Here is an 18,795-nt window from a genome sequence, read left to right as displayed (position 1 = left end):
ACTGGAGTGCCCAAAAGCACAAGGTGTGCAATACTCAGAGACATGGCCAAGGTAAGAAAGGCTGAAAGACGACCACCACTGAACAAGACACACAAGCTGAAACGTCAAGACTGGGCCAAGAAATATCTCAAGACTGGTTTTTCTAAGGTTTTATGGACTGATGAAATGAGAGTGAGTCTTGATGGGCCACATGGATGGGCCCGTGGCTGGATTGGTAAAGGGCAGAGAGCTCCAGTCCCACTCAGACGCCAGCAAGGTGGAGGTGGAGTACTGGTTTGGGCTGGTATCATCAAAGATGAGCTTGTGGGGCCTTTTCGGGTTGAGGATGGAGTCAAGCTCAACTCCCAGTCCTACTGCCAGTTTCTGGAAGACACCTTCTTCAAGCAGTGGTACAGGAAGAAGTCTGCATCCTTCAAGAAAAACATGATTTTCATGCAGGACAATGCTCCATCACACGCGTCCAAGTACTCCACAGCGTGGCTGGCAAGAAAGGGTATAAAAGAAGAAAAACTATTGACATGGCCACCTTGTTCACCTGGTCTGAATCCCATTGAGAACCTGTGGGCCATCATCAAATGTGAGATTTACAAGGAGGGAAAACAGTCCACCTCTCTGAACAGTGTCTGGGAGGCTGTGGTTGCTGCTGCATGCAATGTTGATGGTGAACAGATGAAAACACTGACAGAATCCATGGATGGCAGGCTTTTGAGTGTCCTTGCAAAGAAAGGTGGCTATATTGGTCGCTGATTTGTTTTTGTTTTGTTTTTGAATGTCAGAAATGTATATTTGTGAATGTGGAGATGTTATATTGGTTTCACTGGTAAAAATCAATAATTGAAAGGGGTATATATTTGTTTTTTGTTAAGTTGCCTAATAATTATGCACAGTAATAGTCACCTGCACACACAGATATCCCCCTAAAATAGCTAAAACTAAAAACAAACTAAAAACTACTTCCAAAAACATTCAGCTTTGATATTAATGAGTTTTTTGGGTTCATTGAGAACATGGTTGTTGTTCAATAATAAAATTATTCCTCAAAAATACAACTTGCCTAATAATTCTGCACTCCCTGTAAGAGGACAGCTAACAGAAACTATGACCCACAAACACCGGAACTTACAGGAACTGCTAAAGAATTGTTGACTGTAGATGGAAATTTCTATAATTTCAGAGATTTTATGTTTCTGTGTCTACTGTTTCCATGAAATGACTTGAAATACTGAAAGTGAGCTAAAAATAAAACACAATAACAGATGAAGACTAACTAAACACATCTGTAACATGGTTGCTCTGCAACCTGTAAACTCAGTTCAATTCAATTAAATGTATTCATATTGCACAAGTAAGCCTGCAGTCAGGGAGCAAAGTGCTCTAATGGGGTGATGCAGTAAGGTCATTAAGATAAGATTTTCAGGGCTGAGTAAAATAACTTCAATGCCCTCTTATTCATCAGAGTACATGTTACACAAACATTTTATTCATAGACTGCGGTCTCAGGACATTCACCGTTCCATCAGTTCGTACTGAGCTTGCAAAGAAGACATTAAAGAAGGATTTGAAGCTCATTCAGTTGATTTCAATTGACTTCAAAAGACGTACAAATGTTTTTGTGAAATCATCACTGGGAACTTGTTTTTGTCTTTGGTATGACTATGTACATTAGACAAATTTACTTATTTTATTGATTCTTTTATTTTTGTAATTTTAATACATTTGTCTAGAACAGCCATTCCTCTGCAGATGACCAGCCTGCTGTTTTACAACTACAATTACAAATTTTAAGATTGGTCCATAATTACCTAAGACAGGTGGGTCAAGGAAAGGCTTTTTAATGGGGGTGGGAATTTAATGCTTTGTTTGCGATTAATTAATTGAAAAAAATAGCACGTTAAAAATAATAATGCATCTAATCACACTTTGCATTCCAAGCAAAAGGGAAAGTTTGTCATTGTATGATCTCCTGCTATACCAGTTACACTGTTGCACAAATCAGACCTACAAAGAATCAGAAGAAAGTGCGTTGCTAGGACTGATCAGAGGCAAATTTCATTTCAAAAGACTACCCGATGGAAGATTTGATAAAAGCGAGGTTTTGTGCAAATTGTGCAAAAAGGAGTTTGCATACCACCGAAGCACTTCAACCTTATGGCAGCATCTAAATGCAAAACATGATGCAGCGAGCACAGAAATTGGGAAAGCTGTTAGTGGTAGCTAACAGCTAATTTGTCCTAAACAAATTTGTAGTAAGAAAAGGTGTCGGTAGCCCAAACTTGATGAAATGACAGGCTTCAGGACCAAAATTAGTAAGTCAACATCGGACAAACTTACAGATTCTCTTGCAAAATTAATTGCTCTGGACTGTAGACCACTATCAGTGGTAGAAGATAGGGGGTGAGAAAATGTGCTACAGTTAGCATCAGGTGATCCAACTTTCGAAATGCTGTGCCGAAAGACTATTTCCAGTAAAATTCTTTATTTCTGTTTTAGATGCCTTTTCAAATTCAAATTCAAATTCAAATTTTATTTGTCACACACACACACAACCATACACAGTATGACATGGGGGTGAAATGCTTGTAGCTGTACAATGCCCGACCATTAAATGACAGAAGAAAAGTTTTACAATATTTACAATTTACAGTTTACTACAAAAATTTACAAATTAACTTAGGAATTTACAGTAAAGAATGTGCAAATAGCAGAAGAGATTATAAAGATAAGGATTATAAATTATAGGAATTATAGGATTATAGGAAATGTGTGGTGGTGCGTGTGGTGACGTGTGTGAGAGTCCAGTCTTATAGTGACGTGTTTGGGAGAGTCCAGTCCTACACCTGGTTCAGGCCCCGAATAGCCTGGGGGAAGAAGCTCCTCCTCATTGCCTCTGTTTTGGCCTTAAGGGAGCGGAAGCGCTTCCCAGACCTCAACAGTGAGAAGAGTCCATTGTTGGGATGGGAGAGGTCCATCATAATCTTCCTAGCTTTGGACTTGCACCGCTTGGTGTAGATGGACAGCAGGTCAGGGAGCTCTGATTGAATGATGCGTTCGGCCGAGCGCACCACCCTTTGCAGATCTCGTCTGTCCTGCTTGGTGCTGTTCCCAAACCAGGTGCAGATGTTTGCCGTCAGGACGCTCTCGATGGTGCAGGAGTAGAAGTTCTTGAGCACCTTCAGTGGCAGATGGAAGTCTCTAAGTCTTCTGAGGAAGAAGAGACGCTGACGGGCTTTCTTAACCAGGGTGTTGATGTGACAGGACCATGACAGGTCCTGAGTGATGTGGACACCCAGGTATCGGAAACTGTCCACTCTCTCCACTGGCGTGCCACTGATGATGAGGGGTTTGTAATTCCTCGCCTGCTTTGTAGTGAAGTCCACGATCAGCTCCTTAGTCTTGCTGATGTTTAGGAGGAGGTTATTCTCCTGGCACCAGGTCTCCAGGTTCCTAATCTCCTCCAGGTAGGCCGTCTCGATGTTGTCGGAGATCAGGCCCACAACAGCAGTGTCGTCAGCAAACTTGACAATGGAGGTGGTGTCTGATGTGGCTACACAGTCATAAGTGTACAGTGAGTACAGCAGGGGGCTTAAAACACAGCCCTGAGGCACTCCAGTGCTGAGTGAGATGGAGGGGGAGACTTGTTTTCCCACCCTCACTGATTGGGGTCTGTCTGTGAGGAAGTTGAGGATCCACTGACACAGTGATGAGCTGAGTCCTAGATCCGTCAACTTGGTGAAAAGCTTAGAGGGAATTATTGTGTTGAATGCTGAACTGTAGTCCACGAACAGCATCCTAACATAATTCCCTCTGCCAGTGTCCAGGTGACTCAGGGATGTGTGGAGCAGGTGAGATATGGCATCGTCTGTGGAACGATTAGTCCGGTAAGCAAACTGAAGTGAGTCGATGGTGGCAGGAAGTGAAGAAGTGATGTGATCTCTCATCAGTCTTTCAAAACACTTCATCACAATTGAAGTCAGTGCTACTGGACGGTAGTCATTGTGGCAAGCGGGCTGTTGTTTCTTTGGAACAGGGACAATAATGAACTGTTTGAAGCACGTGGGAACCACAGCTTGGGCCAGGGAGAGGTTGAAGATCTCCGTGAACACCGGTGCTAGTTGATCAGCGCAGGCTCTAAGGACCCGGCCAGGGATTGCATCTGGTCCTGCTGCCTTCCTGGTGTTCACCCTCCTGAAGGTGTTCCTCACGGCATGCTCTGTGATGACGAATGCATTTTCTTCACTGGTGCACTCCGAGCGCGCGCAGCCGTTTGTTGTTTTAATTGCTGCGGCGTCGAAGCGAGCATAAAACGTGTTCAGCTCATCAGCCAGTGAAGCATCTGCATTCATCATTGAAGAAGCTGGTCGTTTATAGTCCGTTATAGTCCGCAGTCCTTTCCACAGGCTCCTAGAGTCGCACTGTCGTAGCTGTGACTCTAGTTTTTCCCCGTAGCTCCGCTTTGCCTTTCGGACCGCGCTGCGCACGTTGTAGGACACAGCCTTGTATAGGTCCATATTACCGGAGACAAGCCCTTCATTGTAGGCAGCGGTGCATGATCTCAGAGCATCGCAGATGTTTTTATCCACCCACGGCTTCTGGTTGGGAAACGTTCGGATGATAATTCTTTCTGCTGTGTCATCCGCTAGTTTCCCGATAAATCCCACAACCGCTTCCGTAAACATGTTGATGTCATCAGAGCTGCGCCGAAACATGTCCCAGTCTGCGTCATCCAGTGCATCATCCAGTGCATCATCCAGTGCGTCCTGCAGCGCGGCCACCGATTGGTCCGTCCAGCGAGCGACCTCCCTCCTGATTGGTGGTTGCTGCTTTAGCCTTTGTTTGTAAGCAGGCATGAGGAAGATGGCGGCATGGTCCGATTTTCCAAATGCCGGCAGGGGCTGAGCCTTGTAACAGTTCTTGAACAGGGTGTAGCAGTGGTCTAATGTCCTCGTGCCCCGGGTGGGGCAGTTGATGTGCTGGTGAAGGTTGTGAAATGTCCGTTTGAGATTCACTCTGTTAAAATCTCCCATAACAATGAGTGCGGCATCTCGGTGAAGTGTTTGTTGATGTGTGAGAGCCTCATGTAGCTCACATAAGGCAGTGTTCGAGTCCGCGTGAGGCGGAATGTAAGCAGTGCAGGCAATGACCGCAGTGAATTCCCGAGGGAGATAGAAAGGGCGACACTTAACGATCAAAAGCTCCAGATTGGGCGAGCAAGAGTGTGTGAGTGGGGAGATGTTTGTGCTGTCGCACCATCTGTTGTTCACCATCAAACACACTCCACCACCTCTTTTCTTCCCCGACTCCATTGTCCTGTCCATGCGGTAAACCGAAAAGAACCCCGTCGGCTGCACGGCGTGGTCTGGTATCGCTGGGTTCAGCCAAGTCTCGGTGAAGCAGAGGAGATTGCAGTCCCGAATGTCTCTCTGGAACTTGATTCTGGCTCTGAGGTCATCAAGCTTGTTCTTGATGGATTGAACATTGGCTAGCAGGATACTGGGCATGGGTGCGCGGTGTGCGCGAGCCCATAGCCTGTTCCTGATGCCGGCTCTTTTACCTCGAGGCCGTCGCTTAGGGTCGCGTCCTTTGTTCTCTCTCAGGATCTCCTTTGGCCAGGTTGGGTCCGGAGTTAAACATGGTGAAATGTTCGTGTATTGCAGACCAATAGAAACCAAAGTGTCTCTACTGTAGCGGATTTGTGTGTTTTGCATGATGCCCATGCAAGATTATCGCAGATATAGCAAAAAGTGACGAAAAACTGCAAAAAGTGGAGAAGTTGGGGCAGAGCATCCAGCACGGCAGCCGACCTCACCGGCGCCATTTTAAAACGACAGCCCTGCTAGTATGGAGGAACTACACATGAGCAAACAAGCCTGGGGCAACAGAAAAAGCCACTCATACAGGATGTTTCCACACAGTGGAATTCAACGCTGGATATGGTTTCACATCTACTAAAGAATCAAGAGGCTGTTTTTGCTGTGCTAGACAAACAAAAGCACAAGCTAGTCATTTTAACTCCATCAGAGCTGGTAAAACTCCAAAGCTGGCAACTGTCCTTGAGCCATGCAGGTAAATAAAACTATTTTTTAACTTATTGTTACTGTTTCTTCAAAAAGCTTTATAGTTTAGTTATTGTGTAGGTTAATAATTACTTTCTTGAACAGTCTACTACAGGTTTGTGACTGAGCTTCGTGGAGGTCTCATGTTCAGTGGTTTTTCCTGCTTTCTGCCTCCTGCATCACACCATGGAGGTCTCTGATGATGACTCAAACTACATGGTGAAATTTAAGACTGCCTTCACAAAGGACCTATCCCAACGTGTAGCTACACTCAACCATCAGTTGTTCAAGATAGCTACTGTGCTTGATACACACTTTAAGGATTTGTGTCTTGCAAGGGGAGAGTGAGAAGAGGTTTGGACCAGCCTTGAGGCCCTGCTGCAGGAACAGTGTAAAGATGCCACCACAAAGGAGCCAGCAAAGACAAAGAGCCTCTTCTCTTAAATAATTTCCCCCAGGGATCAATAAAGTATTCTGATTCTGATTCTCTTCATTGTCCTCGGACCCTGATTCAGATGATGAAGCCCTGCGTAACAGGGTCGAGCAGGGACCCACCAGCAACTGTCTGTCCTGGCCTGCAAGTATTTGATGAGTCCTGCCACTTCTATCTATGCGAACAGGCTAGTTTGTCTAAGTAACTGGCTGAAAGAGACGGCCAATAAATAAGCATGCAGGTATTGTGAGTCCAATGGATTTGTTATTTTTTGCACTAAAACGTTCGATGATCACATTGTTTTAGCCTAATGTACAAAATACTTTTTGGCTAAGGGTACTCAGAGTTTAAAGGTGAACCTGGTCAAATAAACGTTTATGTTTCTGCCTTAGTCTTTTAAAGAAGAAAAACTGCACTTTATGATGACATTTTTATTATTATTATTTAAAGACAATGCCATTTTGAAAATGTACTTAACCTCCTAAGACCCGAACTCTTCCACGGCATGCATTTTTAATTTCTTTTTGATATTTGGGCTGATTGGGGCTTGATGAATGTAAAAAAAAAAGAATTACCAGATTTTTTTTTGGGCTTTTTTTTTTTTTAAGAAAAATAAGAGCCACATATGAGGATATTCATTTAAAATTTTGATAAAACAGTACCAGCATAGTGTCCTCATAAGTGGATATCAGGCCCAAATTGAGTATTTTGGTCTAAATAACCCAAAATGCGATGTCCACATATGTGGACGCCAGGTCCTAGGAGGTTAAGGTACTTAAAATAGGACTTTATTTTTAAGTCTGCCCAATTTTGGCCAGGGATATTATTTTTGTTTCTCTGTTTTGAATTGAAATGCAGTTTAAATGCTTTTTATTTAGTTTCTCCCCAGAAATTAAAAGAGCTTGAGTTTACTATATTCATGTCCATGACTATTATTTATTCTGTCGCATACTAAAACCCTTTTAAATTAAAAAAAAATATTTTTGATTTTAATTTAATTAGATTTTAGAGATTACTTATTTACAACGCCTCTTATTAATTACATAAAAATTTTAATCGAGTTTTTACTTTTTAAGTAATGTCTGAAGTTTTTTTTTTTTTCAAAAGTGATATAATCTAATCAGCCATATGCTGATGATAGTATTGCAACCATGACTTTGACTTCAACGTGAAGGGAATGAAAAAAAGAAAAAAAGGATTGTTGAGTGAGGGAGCAGGAACATAGGAAAATATTACTTTATAATTTGTAAGCGTTTCTCTGTGGCCTCAAACTGCAGCACATGAAAAACGAACTCTGTTGAATTATTATTTAGGAAACTGACCTTCCAGTGCATTTAATAAAAGGTAGCCATTGGAAAATGACTAAATTGATCAACAAAATGCAAAGAAACAAGCAACATGACTTCATACAGTAAGAAGGCCCAGTGACTCATGACAGCATCCACTCTGCCAGTCTCAGTTTGAGTGTGCCAGTGAGGAAATACTCACTGGAATCATAAACAATATAAAGGATGGACCTAGCTTCTAGGTCTGAAAAGTAAAGGAAATGCAGAAATGCTTTAAGCTTGCATTCTTTTTAAAGGCCACCAGGCACACAAAAAAAACGACTTCCTGTCCTATAAAAGTCCAAGGAACCATCAGCCCTGACCTCTGTAAACACTTTCTTACAACTTTACGGTCTGACTCATTCATTTCGAGTCAAACTGAGTAAAACATGATTCATTTTTAAAACTTTGGTCATTCTAAGAATCAGAGAAAAGAGGATTTCATCATCCACACTCCCTGTCTTTCTTTCTGCTTATTTAGAATCAGTTAGATCCTCTTTCCTCTACTTATTTAAACCTCCCTTGTATTTAACCTTTTGCTTGTTTCCAAAATCTGCCTTTTACCAGAATTGGTCAGACACTATCTAAGTGTCAGTGTAAGTGTCAGCTTCTCTCACTCAACCTCAGAGTGGAAACAAGTTTTAGATTTTCTTGAACTTTCTGTGCATTATTGAGCAATTCTTTGATAAGCTGGAAAACCAAAAGAACACATTTACTAAGCAGGACAGTCAAACCATTAAACCTCTTGCTTTCAGGTAACATTTCATCACCTCAGTCTCAACAATATTACATTTTCTTAGATTTCAGATCTCGGTTTTACAATACTGCCCTCCTGTGGTAGAAGTTATAGTACAGGTTTGCAGAGGGTAATTACAAAAATGACCTTTTATATTCAAAGTCGAACCGTTTTTAGCCCGTGTTAACCAGCTAAACTTCAACAAAATATTCATTTATATTTCTCAGATATGTAAGCATTCATCATATTATATTTTATATTTTCGTGAGTGGTTTCATCTGTCTCTCGGTTTAGACAAGCTGTTCAGTCACTGTAGCTCTGGTGTCCCTACATTAACAACAACTGAACTAGTTCTTTGTGTGAATCTGCACAGTGAAATTCCTCAGCCCTCATTTCTCACTTTGGAATGAGCGTGAAGCTGTGATTTTTGCAGCTCACAGGTTCTGTGCAGTAATCCAATAATCAATGCCTTCACAGCTGTGGTGTCGCTGTAGATGCCATTACAGACGACCTTTGTAGTCTGATTACGCCATGTGACACATTATAGTTGATGATGTAGAAATATTATGCAACAGCTTTCATTCACTCTCTCATGACTTTTTGTTGGCACTCTGAAGATTGTGTCAACAGTCCAGTGTCACAGCTCAGTGGTACTTTAATGTAATACCAACTTGTAATACAATACATTTACACAAGCAGCACATTTTCTTTGGAAGAACTGCATATTATAAATGGATAATAAGGTTTTTTTTGGTGGTTGGAGGGTAGGTTATGGCTCATTCACATGAAACTAAGCAGACAAGACAAGACAACAAGGATAATCAGGCCTCATTAATGCAATATAACAAGAGAATTTTCAGTTTGGTAATCTGCTTTTATTTTTTAATTTATGGAAGGTAAACAAAAGTAATATACTGCCAAGGATTCACTGACTCTGCTACTACTGCTACTAACACAAAACCAAGCAGAAATCTGAGCTAATATGGATGTACCACAAACTGCAGTTCCTCTGATGTCCACTAGAGGCTTCAAAAAGAAAAACTGTTAAAATATGAACCTTTGCAGCTTTAGAGCAGAAATAAAGATCTTACAACCTGTTATAAAGAACGATTTTGGTCCCTGTAGCTCATTTTTTCCCTTATAAGAACTGTACAACAACCCACCAGTCCAAATGTTCTTAAGGATTATATTAAGTTTACAATTTTAGAGGTGCAGCCTCTTTGACTGAGAGGTGGATGTGACAAAGGTGACTGTAGCTGCTAGGCTTCACCTTACTTAATTGAAATCCTAGAACTGGACCACTTTGTCTTATCCAACAAATAATAAGGCAAAATTTATCTTTATTTGGATTTTACTCAGCACCAGTTAACAGGTATCTTTGTCTGTGTGATGTAGCCATATGGTTACACTCCACACACCATCTAATTTTGGTTACTTTGGGCTCCTAAAGCCCAACATGACAACAGCCATAAAGGCTTGATTGTTCATCTTTCATATACAAAAGTAAAGCTAATGTTTTAGTACGTAAGAGTGTATTATTTTTAATGGGGAGAGACCCCAAGTTTTTTTTTTAAAAGTCTGATTGTATTGAAGTCACTTGATTTATGACCTCAGTATCACTTTCCTAATGAGTTTATAATTGAATGTCCCACTTAGAGGATAAAAGGACTACTGGAGTTGTTTGAGAATGTAGTATTTTCCATTTATCAGTCAGCTCAAACCCTCTTTTTTTATGATCTCTACTTTCAAAAACATAAACTTATGACAGGTAAAATTCATGTGTCCACGACCTAAATGGGCTCCTCTCAAAACACCCACAACTACTCCATGGTAACTGTTAGTATATGTGGTAGTGACACCTTTCAGCTTATTTTGCTAACTGCTTCCACTTCACTACAAAGCAGGTGGCTTTGTGTGAAGCCGCCATGTGTAAGTGGCTGCACTGTTTCCTGACAGCTACTCACTGCGGGTGGGTCATCGATGGTGTTCTGGATGGCTGCAGCCAATCCCTCCTTCATCATGCAGGTCAGGCTGTAGAACTCATGCTGTTGGTCAATCTCAAACAGGCCCAGAAGTTTCCACTGCTGCCTCAGACCTCCCCACCGCCTTCTCTTCATGGAGCGCTGCTGGTGACTCAACATCCCTGGACCGGCTGTCGACATCTCCATCTGAGATAGAGAAAAACAGCCCGATGAGGAAAAAATGTGACTGCTCCACTGTGGACGCAGAGGAGAAAAGAAATCAGAGTGTGAGTGGAGGCCAGAGAGGCCAGTGACTAACACAAAAGACAGCTGACTGTCAGTTGAGTCTTTAACAGAGTAACCATGGAAACCAACACAAAGGGATAAAAGCTTCATGGGCTGTGCTGTGGATAATGCCATAATGCTGCTCCTCTGAATGCCACAGAAAAACATTTTAATTGCGTGGTCATGTCATGTGTTTTACAGTAAATGTTTGACCCTGTGAGCTCTACACACCCGAGCCACTCAGTACTAAGCCAGAGAAACAAAAAGACTCCTATGGAATAAATAGTAACTGATAGTTTTTGATGGTGAATGATGCATTCATCAGCGTTTAGGCATAAAAAGCACTTGTATAAATGTGTGACTGAGTGAATGAGGTACTTGTAGCAAGAAAGACCGTTGAGAGTAGAAAAAACTACCTTATCCTGCTGGAAACAACTGCCAAAAGATAGGTAGAAAGGTTGACTGGTGGACATGGTCAGCAGCAGCTTTTTTGATAGAGGCAGGATGGCTCCGCCCTTTCTTGTTGTTGTTTCCACCAAATTTTGACCCTACTATCCAAATGTCACAGCACAAACTGAGAAGTTCTTCCAGGCTTTAGTTGTCCAGTTTGATAAGCATAATGGGAATTGTAGTCCTAGTTTCCTGTTTTTAGCTAAACGAAATGGTGCATTGGGTGGTCTTCTCCTGCCCATCTGCAGTGCTACTTTGCTTTCAGAGAAGCTCTTCTGCATGCTGTGTGGCCATTCTCAGCTGATCTCTAACATCAACAAGGCTTTCTATTTTTCTTTCTGACCATTTTCTGTAACCCTAGAGATCTCAGCTGTTTCTGAAATACTCAGACCAGCTGACCAACAATATCCAAAAACCTTTAAATCACATTTCTTCCCCATTCTGATGCTCAATTTGAACGTCAGCAGCTCATCTTCACCATTTTTTATATGATGAGTTGCTGCCATGTGATTGACTGATAATACATCTGCATTAACATTCAGCTGAACAGGTGTATCTAATAAAGTGACTCATGAATGAAAATAGACACTAAAACCACTTGGTTTTATTTTATGAAGATGGTGGTTTGGGTTATAATTCACTCCTGGAAAACTTCATATCTGCTCAGTGACCAATGAAGCACAGTGGGTCCTGATGATGTGATTACATGTGAGGAGGTGTCAGTCTGAGCAGTCTCAGTGTTGCAAAGAAACTAAAGAAACAAATAAAAAAAATACTTGTATTTGGCTTCAAATAAACAGAGTCACTTCATCAGTAATAAAACCTTCATTTTAGAAACAACATTAAGATCTGTTATTACAGAGTCTTTATCCTGCAATTTAAACCCATCTGAGATTACCATTTTTATCAGCTGGTGCTTTATAAGGAAAACAGTGCCTCAGCACTCACGTCACAGCGTTACCTTCCTTTTGTAAATTAGCCTGCCATGCCATTGGACGCGTCCATAGCAACATGCATGACGCTGCGCTCCTTGGACCTTTTGAGCTCCTCTCTCTGTTCTTCACTTTGACTGAGAAACAAAAGCTTCCTGTCTGATCACAGCCTCTCCTGATGCTGTTTGATGGTCTGAGTGTTCGGCTTCAGCACGTCTTTAACAATGGTGACAAACTGTAATAACCATTGTTAATAACTGGTAAAAAAAATAAAATAAATTGCAGTAAATTATATTTAATAATGTTTAATAACTGGCACATAATTGATTAGTAGAACATCATCTGGCAAAGTTGCAACTGATGTTTATAGAACGTTGCAAATCTATTCATCATTCAACCTTACTTGGCTCTTATAATGCTGAAACTGACATATAACTATTTCACAGGGTGTAAAAATGGACAGGTGTCCTGCTTCATTAAGTTTCCTGTTTTTTGGGTTTTTTTGCTTTAACTTTCTGTAAACAAATACATAATAAAGTACAGTGACAGGACAGGCCTGCTGGAGTCCAACGCCCACCCTCAACGAATCAGATTTACTGCTGGCAGTGCAAACCAGGCTCTAACTACAGGGACCAGATGACCCATAACAATGGGCCTGATACCCAGTACACTCAAAGCGCCCCCTACACTAATCTTTTTGTCACTTTTTATGGAATCAAACTCAAAGTAATGTCTGACCTTCCACGCTTTAAACACTGCATGGTTGCACTCTCTCCAGCACTCCATTTGTCCGTTGTTGATCTACACACATCTGTTGTTGCCATGGATGTTGCACACTCGTATGTCATTGTCATGAGACACTCTCACAAACAAAATCACGACTTAATAACGTAGTAACGGCGCCTGCTTAGGGGAAACTAACAGTAATGTAATTACTTTTTTGCTTTAGTAATCCCTTACTTTACTCATTACTTGAAAAAACTAATCGGATTACACATTACTGCCCATGTCTGTTAGTCACCCAGGTATGTTAACAGCTGTATTCTACAAATAAGTTTAGAACGTATCTTTAATCTGTTTAAGAGGATTTTACTTGCGGACAATCTGCCGCTCTTATTTTGAAACCTTATCGAGGCTCATCGAGGCTGCAGAACAGCAGCACGAGACACAGGTCTTGTTCACAGTCCGGGGAAGGATTGAGTGGAAGAGTGACTGATTGATGCAGCATCTGCCGAACCCGTTCTGCTGTGGTGGAGAGCTGAGCGTTGAAGCAAAGCTTTAGATTTACTGGTTGATCTACATTCCACATCTGTGCTGTGGGTACAGACTGAAAGCATGAGGGTGAGGTACGTGTGCTAGACATGAGCCTCCCCTGAAGGCAGGATGGGCTCAGCTTCAGAGATAAGACTAGAGCAGTTCCTCTTCCACATCAAAACGCAAGACTTAAGGTGGTTTGATCAGGGTGCCTTCTAAGTGTCTTGGTATGAGTCCTCAGGCCCGACCCAGGACATGCTGGAGAGACTTTGTCTGTTGGGTAGACTGGGTTTTCTAACATTATAAAAAGTATTTAGCGCATCACGTGGAGAACTGGTTTATGTGTTGAGCTCATTAAAGCTGCAGAGCTGGTAGAGCTGGTCTCTATCTCTTGGGAGATAAATCACGGGCGATCCATTTTTTTTGAGCAACTTCTGGAAGTTAAAGCACAATAATTACTGGCAGCTGGATGTGCCGGCAATAAACTGGTACTTTACATTCGACCTCCTGAAATCTAACCTTTATACCTTTACTTAACTGTAACTGAAACAGTGCTGTATTCAATTAATTAAAAGAACCATTAACTAAGTTTCAGTCTTGATTACAGCAAGACTGGAAGCCTTCAAACATCCATTACAATCAAGTGTAAACTCTAAATAACTGATAAGCCACCACAAACCCCCCAAACTGATGAACTGTATAACCCAGGTAAAGTCTCCCAAGGCAAACTGGTCCGAGGAGATTAATTAGACCTAGAGCAATTTCAAAAACTCCAGTGAAGCCTAAAACTTGGATCTGGATAAACTTGTAGGAAGTGTGAATCTACACCCAAGAGGAAAGCTAGTAGAGAGGGAGTGCATTATTTGATTTACGAGGCAGGTGGCTGGAAGTCTTTTCTTTTGTTTCTTAACCTTTTCCTTGCTTTGGAGCCTCAGGCGGAGATGCAGTGATGGCTTCTGTCTCCTGCTCCACCCCCTGCCTGGAATTTCTCCATTGAAACAGTCCTTCCAACACCTGCCCTCTATCTGGTAATCAAGTGTAGAGTACAGCAGTTCTCTGCACCATTATATGGTGAGAATTAGGCCACCTCTGTTACCTGCCGCTTTTGTGGTAACGCAGTGTGCTTTCACGTCTCCAAGCTAGCTGCTCCAAACTTCCACAGAAGGAGAAGGTTCATCTGGAAACTTGCTTATCTGGAAACTTGTCTACCTGTTGCTTGAAGAAATTTATAGCTGTACTTACCAGCTCTGAACCCAATTACCTGTAACATGTCACAGGAAAGACTTACCTGCTCTCTTGCCTTTCTGCCAACTCTCTGATGCTTGCCAGCTGTCGGCACACCACATCCAACTCATGTAAGACTGTTAAACACCCGCTGGCTTTCTCATGTGAATTCAGTAGCACAGCAGCTGATGTGCACACCAGCCTGCCATAAATTATTATTAGATCGTGCTAGGACTTGCTCCGTACATTGGCGGCTGCTGTTTGTGACAAACATGGGTTCCAGTGGAATTCATAGCAGCTTTCCCTTCCAGAGAGTTTCACTTTCACCAATGAAAATAAAAGTGTGTCAAAGCAACGCAAGTGAGCAAAACATCAGCAATATGATAACAATAGAAAGGATAAAACCCAGAATTGCATGCCAATTACAGGCCAAAAAAAATATAAAACAAATGAAAGGAATTAAATATTAAATAAAATAATAACGTTACAGACAGAGATTGGATATGGCAAACATACTGCCCTTTTTATAAACCCAAGTATAGAAAAGATTTTAACCGTCAGATCATTTTTTTTGACCCCAGCTGTTGTTATTTTTATGTACCATAAAACATTTATGGTACATAGAATCTTTTTCAATAAAAAAAATACTAACTAATACACGTTTTGGTGATTTTTGAAGTCCACCCATTCCAGGCTTCCAGGCCCATTGCTGTGGTAAAGATGATAGGTGGAAGGTTGTTTGGGAACCCAGGAAACAAATAAAAAAATGTAACACTAGCATAGGATTTGAGTCAGTTGTAATTTCCCTGGTCTTGTGATGTTTTGCAGAGTAATGCACAGCATGACAATGAAAACAGCTAAACTGATGGAGATGAGTCAGGATATAAAAATGTGTGAAAACCATCATTATCAATAGGGCTGGGCTATATCATGCCGTTCACGGTAATACCGGTGTAATGTTGGGCAATGATAAGAAAATGAAATATCGCGATAGAATATGGGTAAAACGCACATGCGCAGTGCCTTTGTTTACATGCGCACTTGGCTACGACGCAGAATGAGACGAGCGAAAGCGGATCGTTGAATGAAACTGATGAACCAGAATTGGTTTGTAAAAATGCTGCAACTTCAGTGGTGTGAAACTGGTTTAGCTTTCGTCCGTCAGATACACAACAAAGCACTATTTTTGGTAGAGCATGCTAGCGGGCCGTCGTTATTGCCGTATTGTTTGGAAAATACGGCACACTTAAAATCAATCCTTTGATTTTTCTGAAAATCGACAGTGCCCCTTATAATCCCGTGTGCCTTATGTATGAATTCTGGTTGTGTTTACTGACCTCGAAACGATTTTATGTACACGGCGCTGGAAAATCTGTCAAATGTTTCAGTACGACTTTGCTAAGCTACGAAGCCGCACCGCTTGATGGATTGTCGGAGCATTACTGCTATCGTAGGCAGGAGCCTCGCGGAGGGATACGTACTGTGCTTCAATATAATATTACCGTATTGCGTGTGTATAACCTCTTTTTAAGTTTTGTGGATATTATACGTGGTTATGCTGAGGATATGTCGGCCAGTTTCCACTGAAAATGCCTTTTGGTTAAACTGTCAGCAAGGAATTTGCATTTGCACTGTTAACTTTTTATATAACTTTAATGCACTTAAAAAGCTGCTTGTGTAAGTGAAAATACATTGATGGGGGTGTTTTTTTGCACCAATAAAGTAGAGGAGTTGTAAAGTATTTTGTCTAGTGTCAATTATATCGTCAGTTATATCGTTATCGCAAATTTTCAAATGTATATCGTGATAAATATTTTTGGTCATATCGCCCTGCTCTAATTATCAACATTAAAATGTTTTGATTATCTTTCATATGAACAGTGTAAGTATGCAGTGTTACTGATCAGGCCAAGATTTTAGTGGATATTTTAAGATTTCTTTGGTGCAACAACAAGAATAAACCCATCATAATAGATGCCTACCTGCCGACTAATACACTCACTGAACTCTGATTTGCATTTTTTTCTACCCTCTTGTCAGTCCAAACTGGTCAGGTGCATTTACCACAGAGTTTGCTTATTAGCACAGAATCATGTCCCACTGCTAAGACAGGTGAGTCAAATACGTGGCCCTAGGGCCTGAACTCGCTCACTGAAAGACCCAATCCACCCCACTGGATGGCTTTAAAAAGTCTAAAACCTGCAGAGAAGCAGGGCACAGCTTAGTTTAGCTTTTCCCTGTTTTCCTGTGTGAATTCTTGTGTTGCAGGGTTTTAAACTCCTAACATCTACCATGACACTGGCAATGATCAAGGATTAGGGTTTTGGTACAGTTAGCGTCTAACCTTTCTTCCAACCCTTCTAATAAATAATTAGTCTATTAAAAAAAGTTTTATTTATTTTTGCAGAAAATCTGTGACGCCAATATGAGAGGGAACATCTTCCAGTTATGAAAGCGTGCCTAGTTAACATGTGGCCAAAATAAAGCACAACCCTGTTAAGTGCCATGGTTTGTGTGCAGGGAGGCATGAAAGGTCCCAAAATTCAGACTCAAATGCAGAGGCCAAGCTGAAACTCAAAATGTTAGCTTTATTGCTGAACACTGGGGAAAAACTAAATTAAACTTGGCAGGCTTGGCAAACAGAACACACAGACATACAGTGGGGCAAAAAAGTATTTAGTCAGCCACCGATTGTGCAAGTTCCCCCACTTAAAATGATGACAGAGGTCAGTAATTTGCACCAGAGGTACACTTCAACTGTGAGAGACAGAATGTGAAAAAAAAATCCATGAATTCACATGGTAGGATTTGTAAAGAATTTATTCGTAAATTAGGGTGGAAAATAAGTATTTGGTCACCTCAAACAAGGAAAATCTCTGGCTCTCACAGACCTGTAACGTCTTCTGTAAGAAGCTTTTCTGTCCCCCACTCGTTACCTGTATGAATGGCACCTGTTTGAACTCATCATCTGTATAAAAGACACCTGTCCACAGCCTCAAACAGTCAGACTCCAAACTCCGCCATGGCCAAGACCAAAGAGCTTTCGAAGGACACCAGGAAAAGTATTGTAGACCTGCACCAGACTGGGAAGAGTGAATCTACAATAGGCAAGCAGCTTGGTGTGAAAAAATCAACTGTGGGAGCAATCATCAGAAAATGGAAGACATACAAGACCACTGATAATCTCCCTCAATCTGGGGCTCCATGCCAAGATCTCATCCCGTGGGGTCAAAATGATCATGAGAACGGTGAGCAAAGATCCCAGAACCACACGGGGGGACCTGGTGAATGACCTGCAGAGAGCTGGGACCAAAGTAACAAAGGTCACCATCAGTAACACACTACAACGGCAGGGAATCAAATCCCGCAGTGCCAGACGTGTTCCGCTGCTGAAGCCAGTGCATGTCCAGGCCCGTCTGAAGTTTGCCAGAGAGCACATGGATGATACAGCAGAGGATTGGGAGAATGTCATGTGGTCAGATGAAACCAAAGTAGAACGTTTTGGTATAAACTCAACTCGTCGTGTTTGGAGGAAGAAGAATACTGAGTTGCATCCCAAGAACACCATACCTACTGTGAAGCATGGGGGTGGAAACATCATGCTATGGGGCTGTTTTTCTGCCAAGGGGACAGGACGACTGATCCGTGTTAAGGACAGAATGAATGGGGCCATGTATCGTGAGATTTTGAGCCAAAACCTCCTTCCATCAGTGAGAACTTTGAAAACGAAACGAGGCTGGGTCTTCCAACATGACAATGATCCAAAACACACCGCCCGGGCAACAAAGGAGTGGCTCCGTAAGAAGCATTTGAAAGTCCTGGAGTGGCCTAGCCAGTCTCCAGACCTCAACCCCATAGAAAATCTGTGGCGGGAGTTGAAAGTCCATGTTGCTCGGCGACAGCCCCCAAACATCACTGCTCTCGAGAAGATCTGCATGGAGGAATGGGCCAAAATACCAGCTACTGTTGTACAGTGTCCTTGGGTGCTTTGAAAGGCGCTATTTAAATAAAATGTATTATTATTATTATTATTATTACTGTGTGTGCAAACCTGGTAAAGACCTATAGTAGACGTTTGACCTCTGTTATTGCCAACAAAGGTTATGTTACAAAGTATTGAGTTGTATTTTTGTTATTGACCA

The 18,795-nt window shown here is 41.7% G+C and overlaps 1 protein-coding gene across 5 annotated transcripts in view; it reads right to left on the bottom strand.

Moving 5' to 3' along the window:
- The window catches only part of pip5kl1 (phosphatidylinositol-4-phosphate 5-kinase-like 1), a 65,908-nt gene that overhangs the window by 36,292 nt on the left and 10,821 nt on the right, over nt 1-18,795 (bottom strand). For 2 of the 5 annotated variants that reach the window (XM_082541654.1, XM_082541655.1), the window contains one exon: nt 10,512-10,715. In XM_082541654.1, coding sequence (XP_082397780.1) covers nt 10,512-10,715 — 204 coding nt within the window. Of the gene's footprint in view, nt 1-10,511; nt 10,716-10,827; nt 10,844-14,717; nt 14,963-15,305; nt 15,416-18,795 lie in introns of those variants that run through there. The other 3 variants (XM_082541653.1, XM_082541656.1, XM_082541657.1) reach the window with 3 other exon arrangements.

Source organism: Aulonocara stuartgranti (genome assembly GCF_965226115.1).
Source record: "Aulonocara stuartgranti genome assembly, chromosome: 7".
NCBI lineage: Eukaryota > Metazoa > Chordata > Actinopteri > Cichliformes > Cichlidae > Aulonocara > Aulonocara stuartgranti.
This window is presented reverse-complemented; position numbering and strand designations above follow the sequence as displayed.